This window comes from Bos javanicus, chromosome 13 (assembly GCF_032452875.1).
Source record: "Bos javanicus breed banteng chromosome 13, ARS-OSU_banteng_1.0, whole genome shotgun sequence".
Taxonomy (NCBI): Eukaryota; Metazoa; Chordata; class Mammalia; order Artiodactyla; family Bovidae; genus Bos; species Bos javanicus.
This window is the reverse complement of record NC_083880.1, coordinates 60,817,501-60,832,562: the sequence shown is the minus strand read 5'-3', so window position 1 is coordinate 60,832,562 and position 15,062 is coordinate 60,817,501. Positions and strand designations below refer to the sequence as shown.

General features: G+C 40.7%; 1 protein-coding gene and 1 long non-coding RNA gene across 2 annotated transcripts; one reads left to right on the top strand and one right to left on the bottom strand.

The window, feature by feature from the left end:
- Positions 1 to 610: 610 nt before the first annotated feature.
- Positions 611 to 3,158, top strand: LOC133258783 (beta-defensin 127-like). Its single transcript, XM_061435507.1, has 2 exons — positions 611 to 690; positions 2,908 to 3,158. The coding sequence occupies exons 1-2, from the start codon at positions 642 to 644 to the stop codon at positions 3,156 to 3,158; spliced, it is 300 nt and encodes a 99-aa protein (XP_061291491.1). The 5' UTR covers positions 611 to 641.
- Positions 3,159 to 9,449: 6,291 nt separating this feature from the next.
- LOC133258856 (uncharacterized) lies at positions 9,450 to 11,924 on the bottom strand. Its single transcript, XR_009740180.1, has 2 exons — positions 11,129 to 11,924; positions 9,450 to 9,826 (listed from the first exon to the last, which is right to left on the bottom strand). It is a non-coding gene; the product is annotated as an uncharacterized LOC133258856 (long non-coding RNA).
- Between the last annotated feature and the right edge of the window lie 3,138 nt (positions 11,925 to 15,062).

The following is a 15,062-nucleotide window of genomic DNA, read 5'->3' as shown; positions in this document are numbered from 1 at the left end:
CTCTCTGTCCATGGGATTTTTCCAGGCAAAATTACTGCAATGGGTTACCATTTCCTGCTCCAGGGGATCTTCCTGACCCAGGGATCAAACCCGCATCTCCTGCATCTGCATTGGCAGGTGGATTCTTTATCATTGAGCCACCTGGGAAGCCCATATTGCTTGTCTGTGAGTAACTAAATTTAGCTAGGATATAGGGATAAAAATTGGCTACCATTTGGACTGGCTAAAGTGTTAGACACAATAGTCAGAGACTTAGATGAATGCAGTCAACAGAATAGGCTTCATTTATTTTATGTCTTTATTCATTCTTAGAAGTAAGTATAGGTCTACCTGTCTATCTAGGCAGACAGCCAAAGTAGAGAAAGCACAGACTTTTCTCACCAGCAGTCTACAGCCTACAGAATGGCATCAGGTGTGATGAGATGGAACACACTGTTTCTCTGAATCCCATGTGTGGGTTAAGTGAGTAACCAAATTTCCTGTGTCTGCCCACATGTTGCAAAATCCGCAATTCAGAAATTTGGGGGCACACTTCATATCATACCATCTGTTCTGGTTCATTGTATAAGAATCTAAGTCTCTGAGGAAGGTGACATAGTGGACCAAGAGACCTGGTTGTCACTTCCTCTGGAAGCTTGGCCATGAGGCTCCTCCTGATCATTGCAATTCTGCTGTTCCAGAAGTTCACAGGTAATCCAGAGATTTTCAGGGGCTCACTCAAACCACATTGGTGGTATAGTGGTGAGCGTAGCTGCTTTCCAGGGGCTCACTCAAATCAATAATGGATAGAGTACTTTCAAGAACTCAAGGGAATTTTATAACTCACAGTAGGAAAAGATAAGGCCCTAGGAATGGCTGAAGTCTATCAAATATCATCAAAAATTCCCTCTTCCTGAGTGCTTCTACTATGGTACTATTCTTAAAAGGAGTATTCATAGAGCTAAAAAGAGATCATAATTTCCTCTGAGAAAGACTCACTACAGAAAGACATAAGACCAATAACAGGGAATACCCTTATTTCTTAGGATACAGAGTTTTTATTCTAGCACCCAGCCTTATTTTCTTCCACTCTGATACTGTATACATATATTTTAATCTATCAACATTATACTAGCGTGTGTGAATAGTGGAAGAAGAAGAAACTTTGGATTCCATCTTAAGAAACATGCCTTCAACATCTACTACTTTATCAACTTTGGATAAAAGGTGAAGACTCACAGAGCCTTAGTTTCCCTATTTGTGGAGATAATGACACCTCGTTCATGGTAGGTAGGTTTAGTCTCTCAGACCCCCATGGACTATAGCCCACCAGGCTCTTCTGTCCTTGGGATTCTCCAGGCAAGAATACTAGAGTAGGTTGCCATTTCCTCTTCTGGAAGATCTCCCTGACCCAGGGATCAAACTCAGGTCTCCTGCATTGCAGGCAGGCTCTTTACCGACTGAGCTACCAGGGAAGCCCTTTGGTTCATGGGGAATTTATTAAGTGATAAAACATCCAGCATAAGGCTTGGCATATACTAAAAATTTAAAAATTAGCTTCCTTTCCTCTTTCACAACCAGATCTCTTGTATTTGCTTGTTATTACAGAGTAAGAATGGAGAAGGCAATGGCACCCCACTCCCGTACGCTTGCCTGGAAAATCCCATGGACAGAGGAGCCTGGTAGGCTGCAGTCCATGGAGTCACTAAGAGTTGGACTCGACTGAGCGACTTCACTTTCACTTTTCACTTTTATGCATTGGAGAAGGAAATGGCAACCCACTCCAGTATTCTTGCCTGGAGAATCCCAGGGATGGGGGAGCCTGGTGGGCTGCCGTCTCTGGGGTCGCACAGAGTCGGACACGACTGAAGCGACTTAGCAGCAGCAGCAGCAGCAGCATAGAGTAAGAATGGCCTACTTCTAGCCCCTTAAATTTCTAACAGTCAAAGGAACTCTAGAACTTGGTTTTGGAGGCAGCATCTTTGTTCTCAGCCTTCATTCTCTGGGGTTAGTACCCAGAGGATAGGACAAGCCCTGAAGCCAAAATATGAACATCCTAAACTCTTAGATTATTGAAAATATTTAGGATCACTGAAGGATAGAAGACATATCATGGTGAGCAAAGGTCTGGAGGAATTCCTTCCTCTGGAATTAGAAGGAAAATGGGGAGTCATGGAGGAATAAAACAAATCTAAAATTATTGTGATGACGTAGAAGCCAAAGGAAGATATGCATTGATAAAAATGTACAATACTGAGAAGCAACAGGGGAGGAAGAATGTTGAGGGGGGAGAACATCTGACTGGACCAAAAAAAGTCATTCTTTATCATTGTAGCAAGTATGAACCAAGAGCAGAGTCTGAGTCAGACATAAATACATAGTAAGAAATGATTGTATTCTGAGCAGTGGTAAAGAAGCGGTACACTGCTATGTTACTGTTAAGTCACTTCAGTCATGTCAGACTCTTCTTATGGACTGCAGCTTGCCAGGTTCCTCTGTCCATGGGATTCTCCAGGCAAGCATATTGGAGTGGGTTGCCATTTCCTCCTCCAGGAAGTAGTACTTTAGAAGCATTCAAATAGAGGCAGATTTACTGAGGTTCTCAAATGGAGCATAGCATAGTTCCATGGCCTGAACTCAAGGATTCCACTTCTTTATTTCTGTAAATGAGACCCACTGCTCTTGGTGAAGTCCATCAGATGTTGGGTGGAAGCCCCGAAATCTAGAGGAACAAAATATGAGTGATCAGCTAGACATAAACATTAAGGTTCACCCTCTTGGAGGGTAATATCTGTGGGACATTACTGATATATGCTCTGTGAGTCTCCCATATACCTTATCCTTACAAACATCCCCTGTCTTCCCCATGACCAAAATTGCCTTTTGTCTCAAACTCTGACCTTGGCCTATTGTTCTTAATGTGCACAGTAACCGAACAACTTAAGAGATGCTGGAATCAACATATACACGGATACTGCAGGAAAATATGCAGAACAACAGAAGTACGTGAAGTACTATGTGAAAATGGAAGATATTGTTGCATCAGTATTGTGGAACTGGAAGAACGTAAAAAAATCACCAGACCACCTCGTCCAAAGCTAAGGACATTGGCACTTACTTTTTCTCAAGATTATTTAATTGAACAGAATTCTACACACTCCCACAGAAAGCCTACATAAATCAAACACAATTTCCTGTTTGTTTCTCAACCTATTCCATTGATCTAAGATGCAGTAGTCCACATCCTCTCCTTTCTTGTTCCTAGATCCCCATAATGACCTTAAAAAACAGTCTAATAAAGCTCATTGCCAGTTTTCTGACTCACTGTTCTTTAACCAGAGATTGAAAACTCAATATATCAAATTATGAATTGATAAGGGCAACAGAGAACCTACCTTTGAAAGGGAGATATAATGAATACACTAAAAAATCTATAACATGGAAGACTGGAAGGAGACAAGTAGACATGTAATTCAGGAGAAGAAATATGAAGCTGAGTATTCAAGAGAATTGGTGAGTGAATTTAGGATTAAAGTGGTGCCTTGTGAAATATGTAGGATTTCAACATCTGAGTGTTAGTAAAGAAGGTAATTTGAGTGAACAACATGAAATCAACAAATAGAAGGAAATTAGAAAGGACAGGACATTTTAGGAGAATATACGTGCACTTTGTTTGGTTTAAGAATAGAGTACCCAAAGTTGAACTATGGGTACGTCTAGTTTCTTTAGTGTGTAAAAGCAATGAACTGGGAAGATGGAAATGAGTAAGATTCCACTATTATGGAGCTCACTATATAAGGAGGAGACAGACACAAGTACGTAACTGCAAGACTAAAGATTTTATTTTCTTTGTTGTTGTCGTTGTTTAATGTGTTACCACTAGTAATGCATCCTTTCTGTGACTGGGGCCCTTAACGAGTTTGGAGGAAACGTAAAGGACCTAGGAACTGGTCTGAATTGCACTGTTGTATGAGACCTACCGCTGTCTCGATATGCAAAATGACATAATGACAATCCATTTATACATTCCACCTAATTCTTAAAGATATACATTTTGGATAAGAGTAACACGAGTAGTTATGTATGGATGAGAGAGTTGGACTATAAAGGAAGCTGAGAGCCAAAGAATTGATGCTTTTGAACTGTGGTATTGGAGAAGACTCTTGAGAGTCCTTTGGACTGCAAGGAGATCCAACCAGTCCATCCTAAAGGAGATCAGTCCTGGGTGTTCATTGGAAGGACTGATGTTGATGCTGAAACTCCAATACTCTGGCCACCTGATGTGAAGGGCTGACTCATTTAAAAAGACCCTGATGCTGGGAAAGATTGAGGGCAGGAGAAGGGGACGACAGAGGATGAGATGGTTGAATGGCATCACTGACTCGATGGACATGGGTTTGGGTAGACTCCAGCAGTTGGTGATGGATAGGGAAGCCTGGTGTGCTGTGGTTCACAGGGTCACAAAGAGTCGGACATGACTGAGCGACTGAACTGAATTGAACACAAAAAATTTCCTTTCCAACTCCTTTCCACACTATTTTCCAGTTTTGTTTCTTATATTATTTCACCGCTGTAATATCCATCATGAATCTGTGGTATATGTTCTCTCAATTGTTCTCTTCTCTCCTATTCTAGGACTGGAGCACAGAGTATACAAGATGCCCCCAAAGTATTTTGTAGTGCCAGAAAGTAAGGACATGCTATAAAAATCAGAAGGATGAGGCATGTAAATGGGACATAGAGTCACTTTGAAAGAGTTTTAAATGACCAAAATTGGGACAATTTGAGTAATAAAATAAATAACATAACATTGGATTATAAATACAATGCAGAAGTTAACATCCATGAGTTCACACTGGTATGAATAAATAGACGAGAAGAAACAGATTTTTCTGTACAGAAGAATTCCAAGTAATTAATATAAATACTTCCTCCCTGAGGAGGTGGAGCTTCACCTCCCTCTCCCTTGAATATGGGCTGTTTTTAGTGAGTTGCTTCCAAAGTGTAGAGAATGAAAAGCAGCAAAAAGTCACTTTACAGTGGGTAAACCTAATGAAATCACGCTGTAGGTTTTATGGGAAAAGCATGACAGCGTGAACATATGATGTGATGAAAAAGGCTTTCACCTTTGCTGTCTTGTGAAATTCATCAAAAACAAAAAATTTCTGAGAAACTGTAACAGACCAGAGGAGGATCAAGGAGACAGACAACTAAAGGTAATGTGATATCCTGTGTTGTCTCCTAAAACAAGAAAAAAATGTTAAAGAAAAACGATTGAAGTTATAAGAACAGAGCTTAGTCAATGTACTTAACTGTGACAAATGCATCGGGGCGTGTAAGATGCTAACAACAGGGAAAACCCTATACTGTCTTTGCATTAATTTTCTATAAATAGAAAGTTGGTCTAAAATTACAAGTGTATTTCAATTAAAACACTAAACACAAAATCAATCTGACAGTAGTCTCTCTTTTCCTACTTGTCTAAGGGCCTCTCATGTTATATCTTTAAACATTTCATAGAATCAACTAAGATTCAACTCTGTATAGGAAGTGTATAAACTATAGGTTGTTTCTTGATGACTTAAAGGATAATTCCCATTTTCTATTTCTTTCAGTCAGCTTTTGTATTTTTGCTTTGTTGTTTTTCCTGGTTTTTAAGATTTTCAAATGTATTTGCCTAAAACAACTTGCAATGTTTTCTTCGTCTTTTTCACATCTGTAAGATACATTCTGGTTGACGTCTGCTGTGTGACCTTTGTTTATGTCTTTGCTTTTCTCACGTCTCACTATTCACTTATTAAACAAATGCTCTTCATTAATTTTACTTGAGTTTCCACTTCTTCAAAGTCTTTACTTATGTTCTTACTTTCACTTGTTTTTCAAACAACTTCACACGCAAAAAAATCACCTGTTTTTTATTTTTTATTTGGTGGAAAATTGTTTTAAAATACTGTGTTTGCTTCTGCCATAAAGCAACACAAATCAGTCATAATTATATATGTGTATATATATATATATAAAATCCCTCCATCTTGACCCTCCCTCCCCTCCCCTCATCCCACCCATCCAGGTCGTCACAGAGCGCCAGGCTGGGCTCCCTATGTTTCATAACAACTTCCCACCATCTATCTACTTTACACATGACAGTGTACATGTCAATGCTACTTCCTGAGTTAATCTTACCTTCACCTCACCCCTCTGTGTCCACAAGTCCATGCTCTACTAGGTTCATCGGTACTATTTTTCTAGATTCCGTATATATACATTAATTATATACATCTATATACATTAATAGATGATACTTGTTTTTCTCTTTCTGACTTCTTCACTTTGTATAAGAGACTCTAGGTTCATCCACCTCACTACATTTTACCTGTGTGAAATACAATGTCTTATTTCTACTTTTTTAATTTTAATATGCCCTTTTTCCCTAACATTGTTAGATGAGTGTTTATCTCTTTTATTTTTAGTCTTTCTTCATTCCATACATGAGAATTTTAAAGCTATAATTCCCCTCTCTACAAGCACTAACAATATCCAAATTTGTAGCAGATAGTATATGTTTATTATTATATTAAAAACCTTCTCACTTTTCTTAGATAAGAGTACATAAATAGAACCTAGATTACATAAAGACTATAGGGACAAATGGAGAAGGCAATGGCACCCCATTCCAGTACTCTTGCCTGGAAAATCCCATGGACGGAGGAGCCTGGTAGGCTGCAGTCCGTGGGGTCGCTGAGAGTCGGGCACGACTGAGCGACTTCACTTTCACTTTTCACTTTCATGCATTGGAGAAGGAAATGGCAACCCACTCCAGTGTTCTTGCCTAGAGAATCCCAGGGACGGGGGAGCCTGGTGGGCTGCGGTCTATGGGGTCACACAGAGTCGGACACGACTGAAGTGACTTAGCATAGCATAGCATAGCATAGGGACAAATACTGACCATGAAATTTTCTCAATTAATTGTAATGACAAATACAGTAATACTGCTTTGTGCTATGCTTAGTCACTCAGTCTTGTCCAACTCTTTGTGACTTCATGGACTGTAGCTCGCCAGGCTCCTCTGTCCAGGGGGATTCTCCAGGCAAGAATACTGGATGAGTTGCCATGTCCTCCTCCAGGGAATCTTCCCAACCCAGGGATCGAACCCAGGTCTCCCACATTACAGGTGGATTCTTTACCAGCTGAGCTACTAGGGAAGCCCTAAAAAGAGCTGAGGAGAGGGTAAATGAGTTACTAAACAATAGGCATAAAGTTTCAGTTGAATAATATGAATCAGTTGTAAAGACCTGTGTGATATTGTACCTATACAATAGTATACTGCATACTTGTATAACATTACAATAAATGCACATCCATATTTTCTAACAGGTAGGTAAATGTTAAGTATGGCTTCCCTACTGGCTCAGATGGTAAAGTATCTAACTGCAATGCAGGAGACCCAGGTCGATCCCTGGGTTGAGAAGATCCCCTGGAAGAGGACATGGCAACCCACTCCAGTATTCTTGCCTGGAGAATCCCATGGACAGAGGAGCCTAGGAGGCTACAGTCCATAGGATCACACAAAGTACTGGAGCTTCAGCTTCAGCATCAGTCCTTCTAATGAATAGTCAGAGTTGATTTCCTTTAGGATCGACTGGTTTGATTTCCTTGCTGTCCAAGGGACTCTCAAGAGTCTTCTCCAACACCACAGTTCAAAAGCATCAATTCTTCAGCAACTCAACCTTCTTTCTGGTCCAACTCTCACATCTGTACATGACTACTGGAAAGACCATAGCTTTGACCATATGGACATTTGTCAGCAAAGTGATGTCTCTGCTTTTGAACACACCATCTAGGTTTGTCATAGCTTTTCTTCCAAGGAGCAAGCATCTTTTAATTTCATGGCAGCAATCACCATCTGCAGTGACTTTGGAACCCAAGGAAATAAAATCTGTCACTGTTTCCATTTTCCCCCATCTATTTGCCATGAAGTGATGTGACCAGATGTCATGACCTTAGTTTTTTTGAACGTTGAGTTTTAAGCCAGCTTTTTCACTCTCCTCTTTTGGTTTCATGAGGAGGTTCTTCAGTTTCTCTTTGCTTTGTGCCAGTAGGGTGGTATCATCTGCATATCTGAGTTTGTTGATATTTCTTCCAGCAATCTTAATTCATCCAGCTTGGCATTTCACATGATGAACTCTGCATGTAAGTTAAATAAGCAGAGTGACAGTATACGGGGGACACTAGTGGCTAAAAAAAAAACAAACAAAACCCACCTGCCAGTACAGGACTCATAAGAGACACAGGTTCAATCCCTGGATCAAGAAGATCACCTGGAGGAGGGCACAGAAACTCACTCCATCCTTCTTGCCTGGAGAATCCCACGGACAGAAGATTCTATTGAGTTGCAAAGAGTTGGACATGACTGAAGTGACTTAGCATGCACGCACATGGAGAGATAAGGCTCATTGATTTCTTTATCCAAGATGAGTAAATGTTAGCTTCATGAAAGCTACTTATGACTAATACTTCAACCAAGCAACATCAATGGATGTCACCACAAAAGGTTCAGTTCTGTTCATTTAGAAAGCATGACTTACTAAAAATTTTACCTAGTTCATGAAGAGCTTTTTAAATATGTCCTTCTCAATTTATAAGGCTTTAAATTTCACTCCTTTTTTAAAGTTTTTAATTTCAGCTTTATTGAGGTATAATTGACATAAAATTGCAAGACATTTAAAGTATACATTGTGATGATTTGATATATGTACACATTATGAAAAGAATCTCCTGCCTAGTTAGTTAATATATCCATCACCTTCATGTTCTTTTGTTTGTTTTGGTGAGAATACAAGTTCCACTGTCAGCAAACTTCAATTATACAGTACAGTACTGTCAACTATAGTCACAGTATTTTCCATTAGAACTGCAGACGTCATTCATCCAAATAGCCAAAAGTTTATAAATTTCACACTATGGAAACTAACAGACTATGAAATTCTTTCAGAGATCCTAAGAGTAATATTTTCCCAGTTGTGTCAACTGGATGTTCAAATTGCTACTAAAAAGGGAGATGGAACATGAACATTAAACGAGCTTCAGATGGTGTATTGGAATTATCATTAGCTGTTATCACTGCCCATTACTCCTGCCCCAAAAACTATTTGTGAAAATATTCAAACGTCTTGCCTTTTCCTAATAAATTTTTGGTTGCTAGTCAAACTCTGTATTCATTCCCAAACACACAAAGTTAAGACATTCAGATCTGTTTAGACCTAAGAAATTTCATTAAAAAGAGCAGTAATACTCGAAATGCTATGAAATACTACCTCACATAGAAAATGGAGGGACTAACTGCCACTTCTACCAATATCTTCACTTCATATCTGTATCAGCCACGTTGCTAGCATAAGGCCCAAAACATGAAAAATATTCATTTAAGTTTGGAGGGTTGAAAGAAATGAGCGAATACATGAACAAATAAATCCAGGGGAAAGTATAAGACTTTATTACGTGGAAAATCAAGTTCACAAAAGAAGTACATCAATTTCTTGCCCCTCCCCATCGGATTAGGTGGCCCTTTTGATTTAAGAAGAAGAGAGGAGACCAGTGGAACAGCACTTGGTTTATTGTGGAATTGTGCCAAGTGTGACAGTGGGTAAGATAACATAGTCCAGCTTCAGATCAGGCTTGCTTGCAGGTTCAGGTTGTTGTACGGCTTGCTGATGTGTTTTCTTTTTGCTTTCATTGATGCAACATAGTTTTCCTTTTGTACATGGTTTGTCGTATATTTCCCCCAACATGCATTTCTTCTTGCAGTAACCTGCTATGGTACTAAAGCATTTTCTGGACTGCGCTGCGTCTGTGCACAGGAAACAGCAATGAACCAGATTAGTTCCTGAGGCAGAGAAGAAGAGTTATGTGGTTCCCCACAAGCTATGGCCTCCTGTGGTCCCAAAGTGAACCTTATGATGAGAGAAAACTCAGAGTCTCCTCCTTGACACTCATCCCAAATTCAGACATGTAAAATCCCAGGTTCCTAGCCAATGTTCAGAGTCAGCACCCCGTCAGCCCTAGACAGTATCAACTTGTCACCAGGGCACAATTCAGAGCCAAACTAACCTTTAAAAGAACATCACAGATAGAACTTTTAAAGTTAACAGTGTCGTTACGTTTCACACTCATTGATATGGGCAGCAGAAGTCTCCCTTGGCTGATACTTCATGGGTCTCAGCATATTGCTATTGAAAACTCCTTCCTTCATTCTTTTCACAACTTGGCTCCTCCTATCCACTCTCTTCTCCTTCTCTTTCTCTTTCTCTCTCTTGCTTGCTCACTCTTGCTGTCTCTCTTCCCATCCTCCTTTTGATCTCAGATAAATATGTTGTCCACAGATCAAACTCAATTCCATGTTTACCTGTTTTCCCACACATTCAAATTGTCACCTATTCAGAGTATTGCACGGAGGTTATAAAGCTCCTTTTCCAATTCTTTCTTTGCCCTTATAAAGATGAAAACAAAGATACGATTCTCCATATTCTAAATTCCACAACCAGGATCATCTTTGAAGGTTAAAAGGACATTTATAGGGCCACAAAGAGACAACCTACCTTCCTACAACAGCAAGGAACAGAATTCTCACGGTCAGAGCCCCCACCATGACTTCGGTGCTGCACTTTAGTAAACTCATGTAATCCTTGCATAAGTACAATCATTGTGGAACTGAGTCATTATCCTTACGTGATAGATGAGAAAACTGATTTTCAAAGGGAATAATTAGCTCATGTCATACAACTAGGCAATGAGGAAGATGTATTTTAACCTCACATCTACAGGACTCCACAGCTTCTACTGTTCACATTACTGTTGTAATAAAGGCTGAAAATGAATTTAAATGGAAAAAGAGATGGCCAGATTCCTGGGTGAAAACTGTTCACCATTGTAAAGGTAATGCTAGATGATGGAAGGAGAGGACTTCTGAGAGTTCAGCCCCAATTTCTTACCTTCCTGGAACCTGTCTTCTAAGACAGACTCAAGTCAGGCACCCAGGGCAGTGGGTCCTTTAGATGATCTCAGCAAGATATCAACTATCTTGAAGGCCCTGCCCTTAGTCCTGTGAATAGTAATATTTCCTCGAATTTCATGGTGCATTTGGACAAGTTACCTTCAGATACCTCAAACAGCAGGATAATGAGGATCAGAAACAGCTTCATGTTTACAGACTTCCCAAGACAACTAGGCAGCAGAATTTCTTTGTCCAGTGATCTGTGTCACACAACCACAGAGAGTCTTTCAAGATGAGACACGGCTTTGGATGCTATGAGCATTCTGAGCTCTCATTTTAACCCACATGGAAGAAGATGAAATTCAAGTCCACCCCCACTTTCATTCCCAAATATGGAGTTCACAGTCACCGAATGTTTCATCACATCACATTTACCCCCCCTTCCTCAGGATATGAGCTGCCAGAGAACAAGAACAGTGATTTCTCCACCTGGGCCATCAGCCCACTTGGGTCACAGTGGGTTGGCTACACATCTTGGTTTGTGTGGGTCAGTCCTAGTTCATTCCTTCTCTTCCAATGTCCCATCCAACTGGTACCACCTTTCACTCACAAAGGTAATTCATCTGGAAAGTTGAATCATTAACGAATTCAGGGAAACACAAGCATGTGCAATAATAATTTTATTCATTCCTTTGTTTTTGGCTGTGCTGGGTCTTCATTGCTGCTTGCAGGCTTTTTCTAGTTGCGGTGAGGGGTGATGCTTTCTAGTTGCGGTACACAGGATTCACATTGTGATGGCTTCTCTCGTTGTGGAGCACAGGCTTTAGAGCGTGACGGCTTCAGTAGTTTTGGCACAAGGACCATAGGGCACAGGCTCAGTAGTTGCAGCACACAAGCTTAGTTGCCCCCATGGTTTATGTGGGATCTTCCTGGAGCAGGGATCAAACCTGTGTCCCCTGCATTGGCAGGTGGGTTCTTAACCATTGGACCACCAGGGAATAATTTTTTTAATGTATGAAACTTTCAGAAAATTCTCTAAGAGAAAGATTGTGTTTAGGCTTGACTAGATAAATTGATGTTATTTCAGTTTCCCATAATGTCTTACCCATTCAGTAAAGCTCAATTCCAGGGCTTCCCTGGTGGATCAGTGGTTGGGGAAAAAAAAAAAAACAACACTTGCCAATGCAGGAGATGTGGATTCGATTCCTGGGTCAGGAAGATCCCCTGGAGAAGGAAATGGAAACCCACTCCAGTACTCTTGCCTGGGAAATCTGAAGGACAGAGGAGTCTGGTGGGCTATAGTCCATGGGGTCCCAAAAAAGTCAGACACAACTTAGCGACTAAAACAACAACAAGACTCAATTCCACAACTAAAATCTTTCAAAGATCAAGTCTCATTAGTATGGTGTTCAACTCACTCTGAACTGGTTCCCACTCTCCTCTCTTGGGCTTTTTTTTTATGGAACCAGCTACATTTCTGCCAAATTAGTGTTGGTGCCCCTACTCAACTTGTTACTTCCATAACCTGTTGTTGTTCAGTTGCTAAGTTGTGTCCTACTCTTTGTAACCCCATGAACTGCAGCACGCCAGGCTTGTCTGTCCTTCACTCTCTCCTGAAGTTTACTCAAACTCATGTCCATTGAGTCAGTGATACCATCCAACCATCTCATCCTCCGTCACTCCCTTTTTCTCCTGCCCTCAATTTTCTCCAGCATCAGGGTCTTTTACAGTGAATCAGCTCTTCACATCAAGTGGCCAAAGTATTGGAGCTTCAGCTTCAGCATCAGTCCTTCTAATGAATAGTCAGGGTTGATTTCCTTTAGAATTGACTGGTTTGATTTCCTTGCTGTCCAAGGGACTTTCAAGAGTCTTCTCCAAAACCATAGTTCAAAAGCATCAATTCTTCAGCAACTCAGCCTTCTTTCTGGTCCAACTCTCACATCTGTACATGACTACTGGAAAAATCACAGCTTTGACTATGCAGACCTTTGTCAGCAAAGTGATGTCCCTGCTTTCTAATACGCTGTCTAGGTTTGTCATAGTTTTTCTTCCAAGAGGCAAGCATCTTTTAAATTTGTGGCTGCAGTCACCATCTGCAGTGATTTTGGAGCCCAAGAAAATAAAATCTGCCACTGTTTCCACTTTTTCACCATCTATTTGCCATGAAGTGATGAGACTATATGCCATGATCTTAGTATTTTAAATGTTGAGTTGCAAGCCAGCTATCTCATTATCCTCTTTCACCCTCATCAAGAGGCTCTTTAAATTCCTCTTCACTTTCTGCCATTAGGAGTGGTGTCATCTGCATATCTGAGATTGTTGATATTTGATTCCAGCACATTTAAATCTCTCTTTACAAATATTACCCTATCTCATCTACCTAATTGTCCCTGTTGAGCTCCTAATTTTCCTTTAAAACCAAGTGCAATTATCTCTACATCTGTGAAAGTTTCCCTAGCCCAGTGAAATAGAGCTGCAAACTCCCTTTTTGTGCCACCACTGTGTTTTGTAAATATTTTTGTTGCTGGTCACACCATGTCATGTTCCAATTATTTGCAATAATCTATGAATACAAGCCACTTTAGGGGCTTCCTCAGTGGCTGGACAGTAAAGAATCCACCTGCAATGCAGATTCGGGTTTGATCCTTGGGTAGGGAAGAGCCCCTGAAGGAGGGCATGGCAACCCACTCTAGTATTCTTGCCAGGAAAATCCCATGGACAGAGGACTACAGTCCATGGAATTGTAGAGTCAGACACAACTGTGCTACTGAGCATGCATGCACATGAACCCCTTAAAGGCAGGTCACTGGTCTAGTTCAGTTTGGAGTTCTCAATACACAGCACAAAACTCACACTATATTTTCAGTATATACTTACAAGATGATTTCAAAGTACTGAAAAATTATTGCTAAATAAAATACCCCCAAGACAGTAATAAAGTTATTTTAGAAATTTCCTAAAGAAAGTTGCTTACCTTGTTTTATAATTTGTGGACACCAGAAGCTTGAATTTATAGTAATTAGGGCCCATCCAAATATCTTTCTATAATAGTACCTATAAGAATTTTGAAATTTGTGAAGGTGATATAAATATATGTTGAAGATGATTAAACTAGTATCATAGCACAAAGTTAGGATCAGGGTTAAGAATAAGTATTACATATAGCTTAGTATGGTTTTCCCTGGTAGCTCAGCTGGGAAAGAATCTACCTGCAATGCAGGAGACCCCAGTTCAATCCCTGGGTTGGGAAGATCCCCTGGAGGAGGGCATGGCTACCCACTCCAGTATTCTTGCCTGGAAAATCCACATGGACAGAGGAGCCTGGTGGGCTACAGTCCATGGGGTCACAAAAGGTTGAATGTGACTGAGCGACTAAGCACAGCACATCGCTTATTATGTTTACCAGTAACCAGAGTGAATTAAGTTTGTCAGGGAGGAAAGATTGTCAAATATTGCTCATATGTCAAAATGAGCAGTGAGAATTGACCAATGGCCCCACCAGATTTGCACTTGCCCCATTGGTATCCCACTTGGTCTCAGCTCATTTCTCAGCTCCACCTCTTTTTTTTTCTGGCTATATCACACGGCATGTGGGATCTTAGTTCCCTGACCAGGGATGGAACCCATGCCGCCTTATTGGGAGCACAGAACCTTAAACCCTGGACTTCAGAGAAGTCCCTGGAGGGTTTGAGAAGTCCACAACCTCTTAGTGTGTGTCTGCATGCACACATGCTAAGTTGCTTCAGTCGTGACCAACTCTGAAGGACCAACCTAAGGACACTAGCCCACCAGGCTCCTCCATCCATGGGATTCTCCAGGCAAGAATACTGGACTGGGGTGCCATTTCTTCCTCCAGGGGATCTTCCCTACCCAGGGATCAAACCCTCATCTCCTACATTGGCAGACAGGCTCTTTACCACTAGTGCCATATGGGAAGCCCCAATCTGGGTCTACTGGATGACAAATGCATTTTATGTGCATTACTTACTTTTATCCTTGCAAGAACACTATGAAGTAGGAATTAATATTAACATCTCTTTTTAAAATTGTTAAGCCACAATTTAGGGAATTGGTCATGTGGCCAATGTCACAC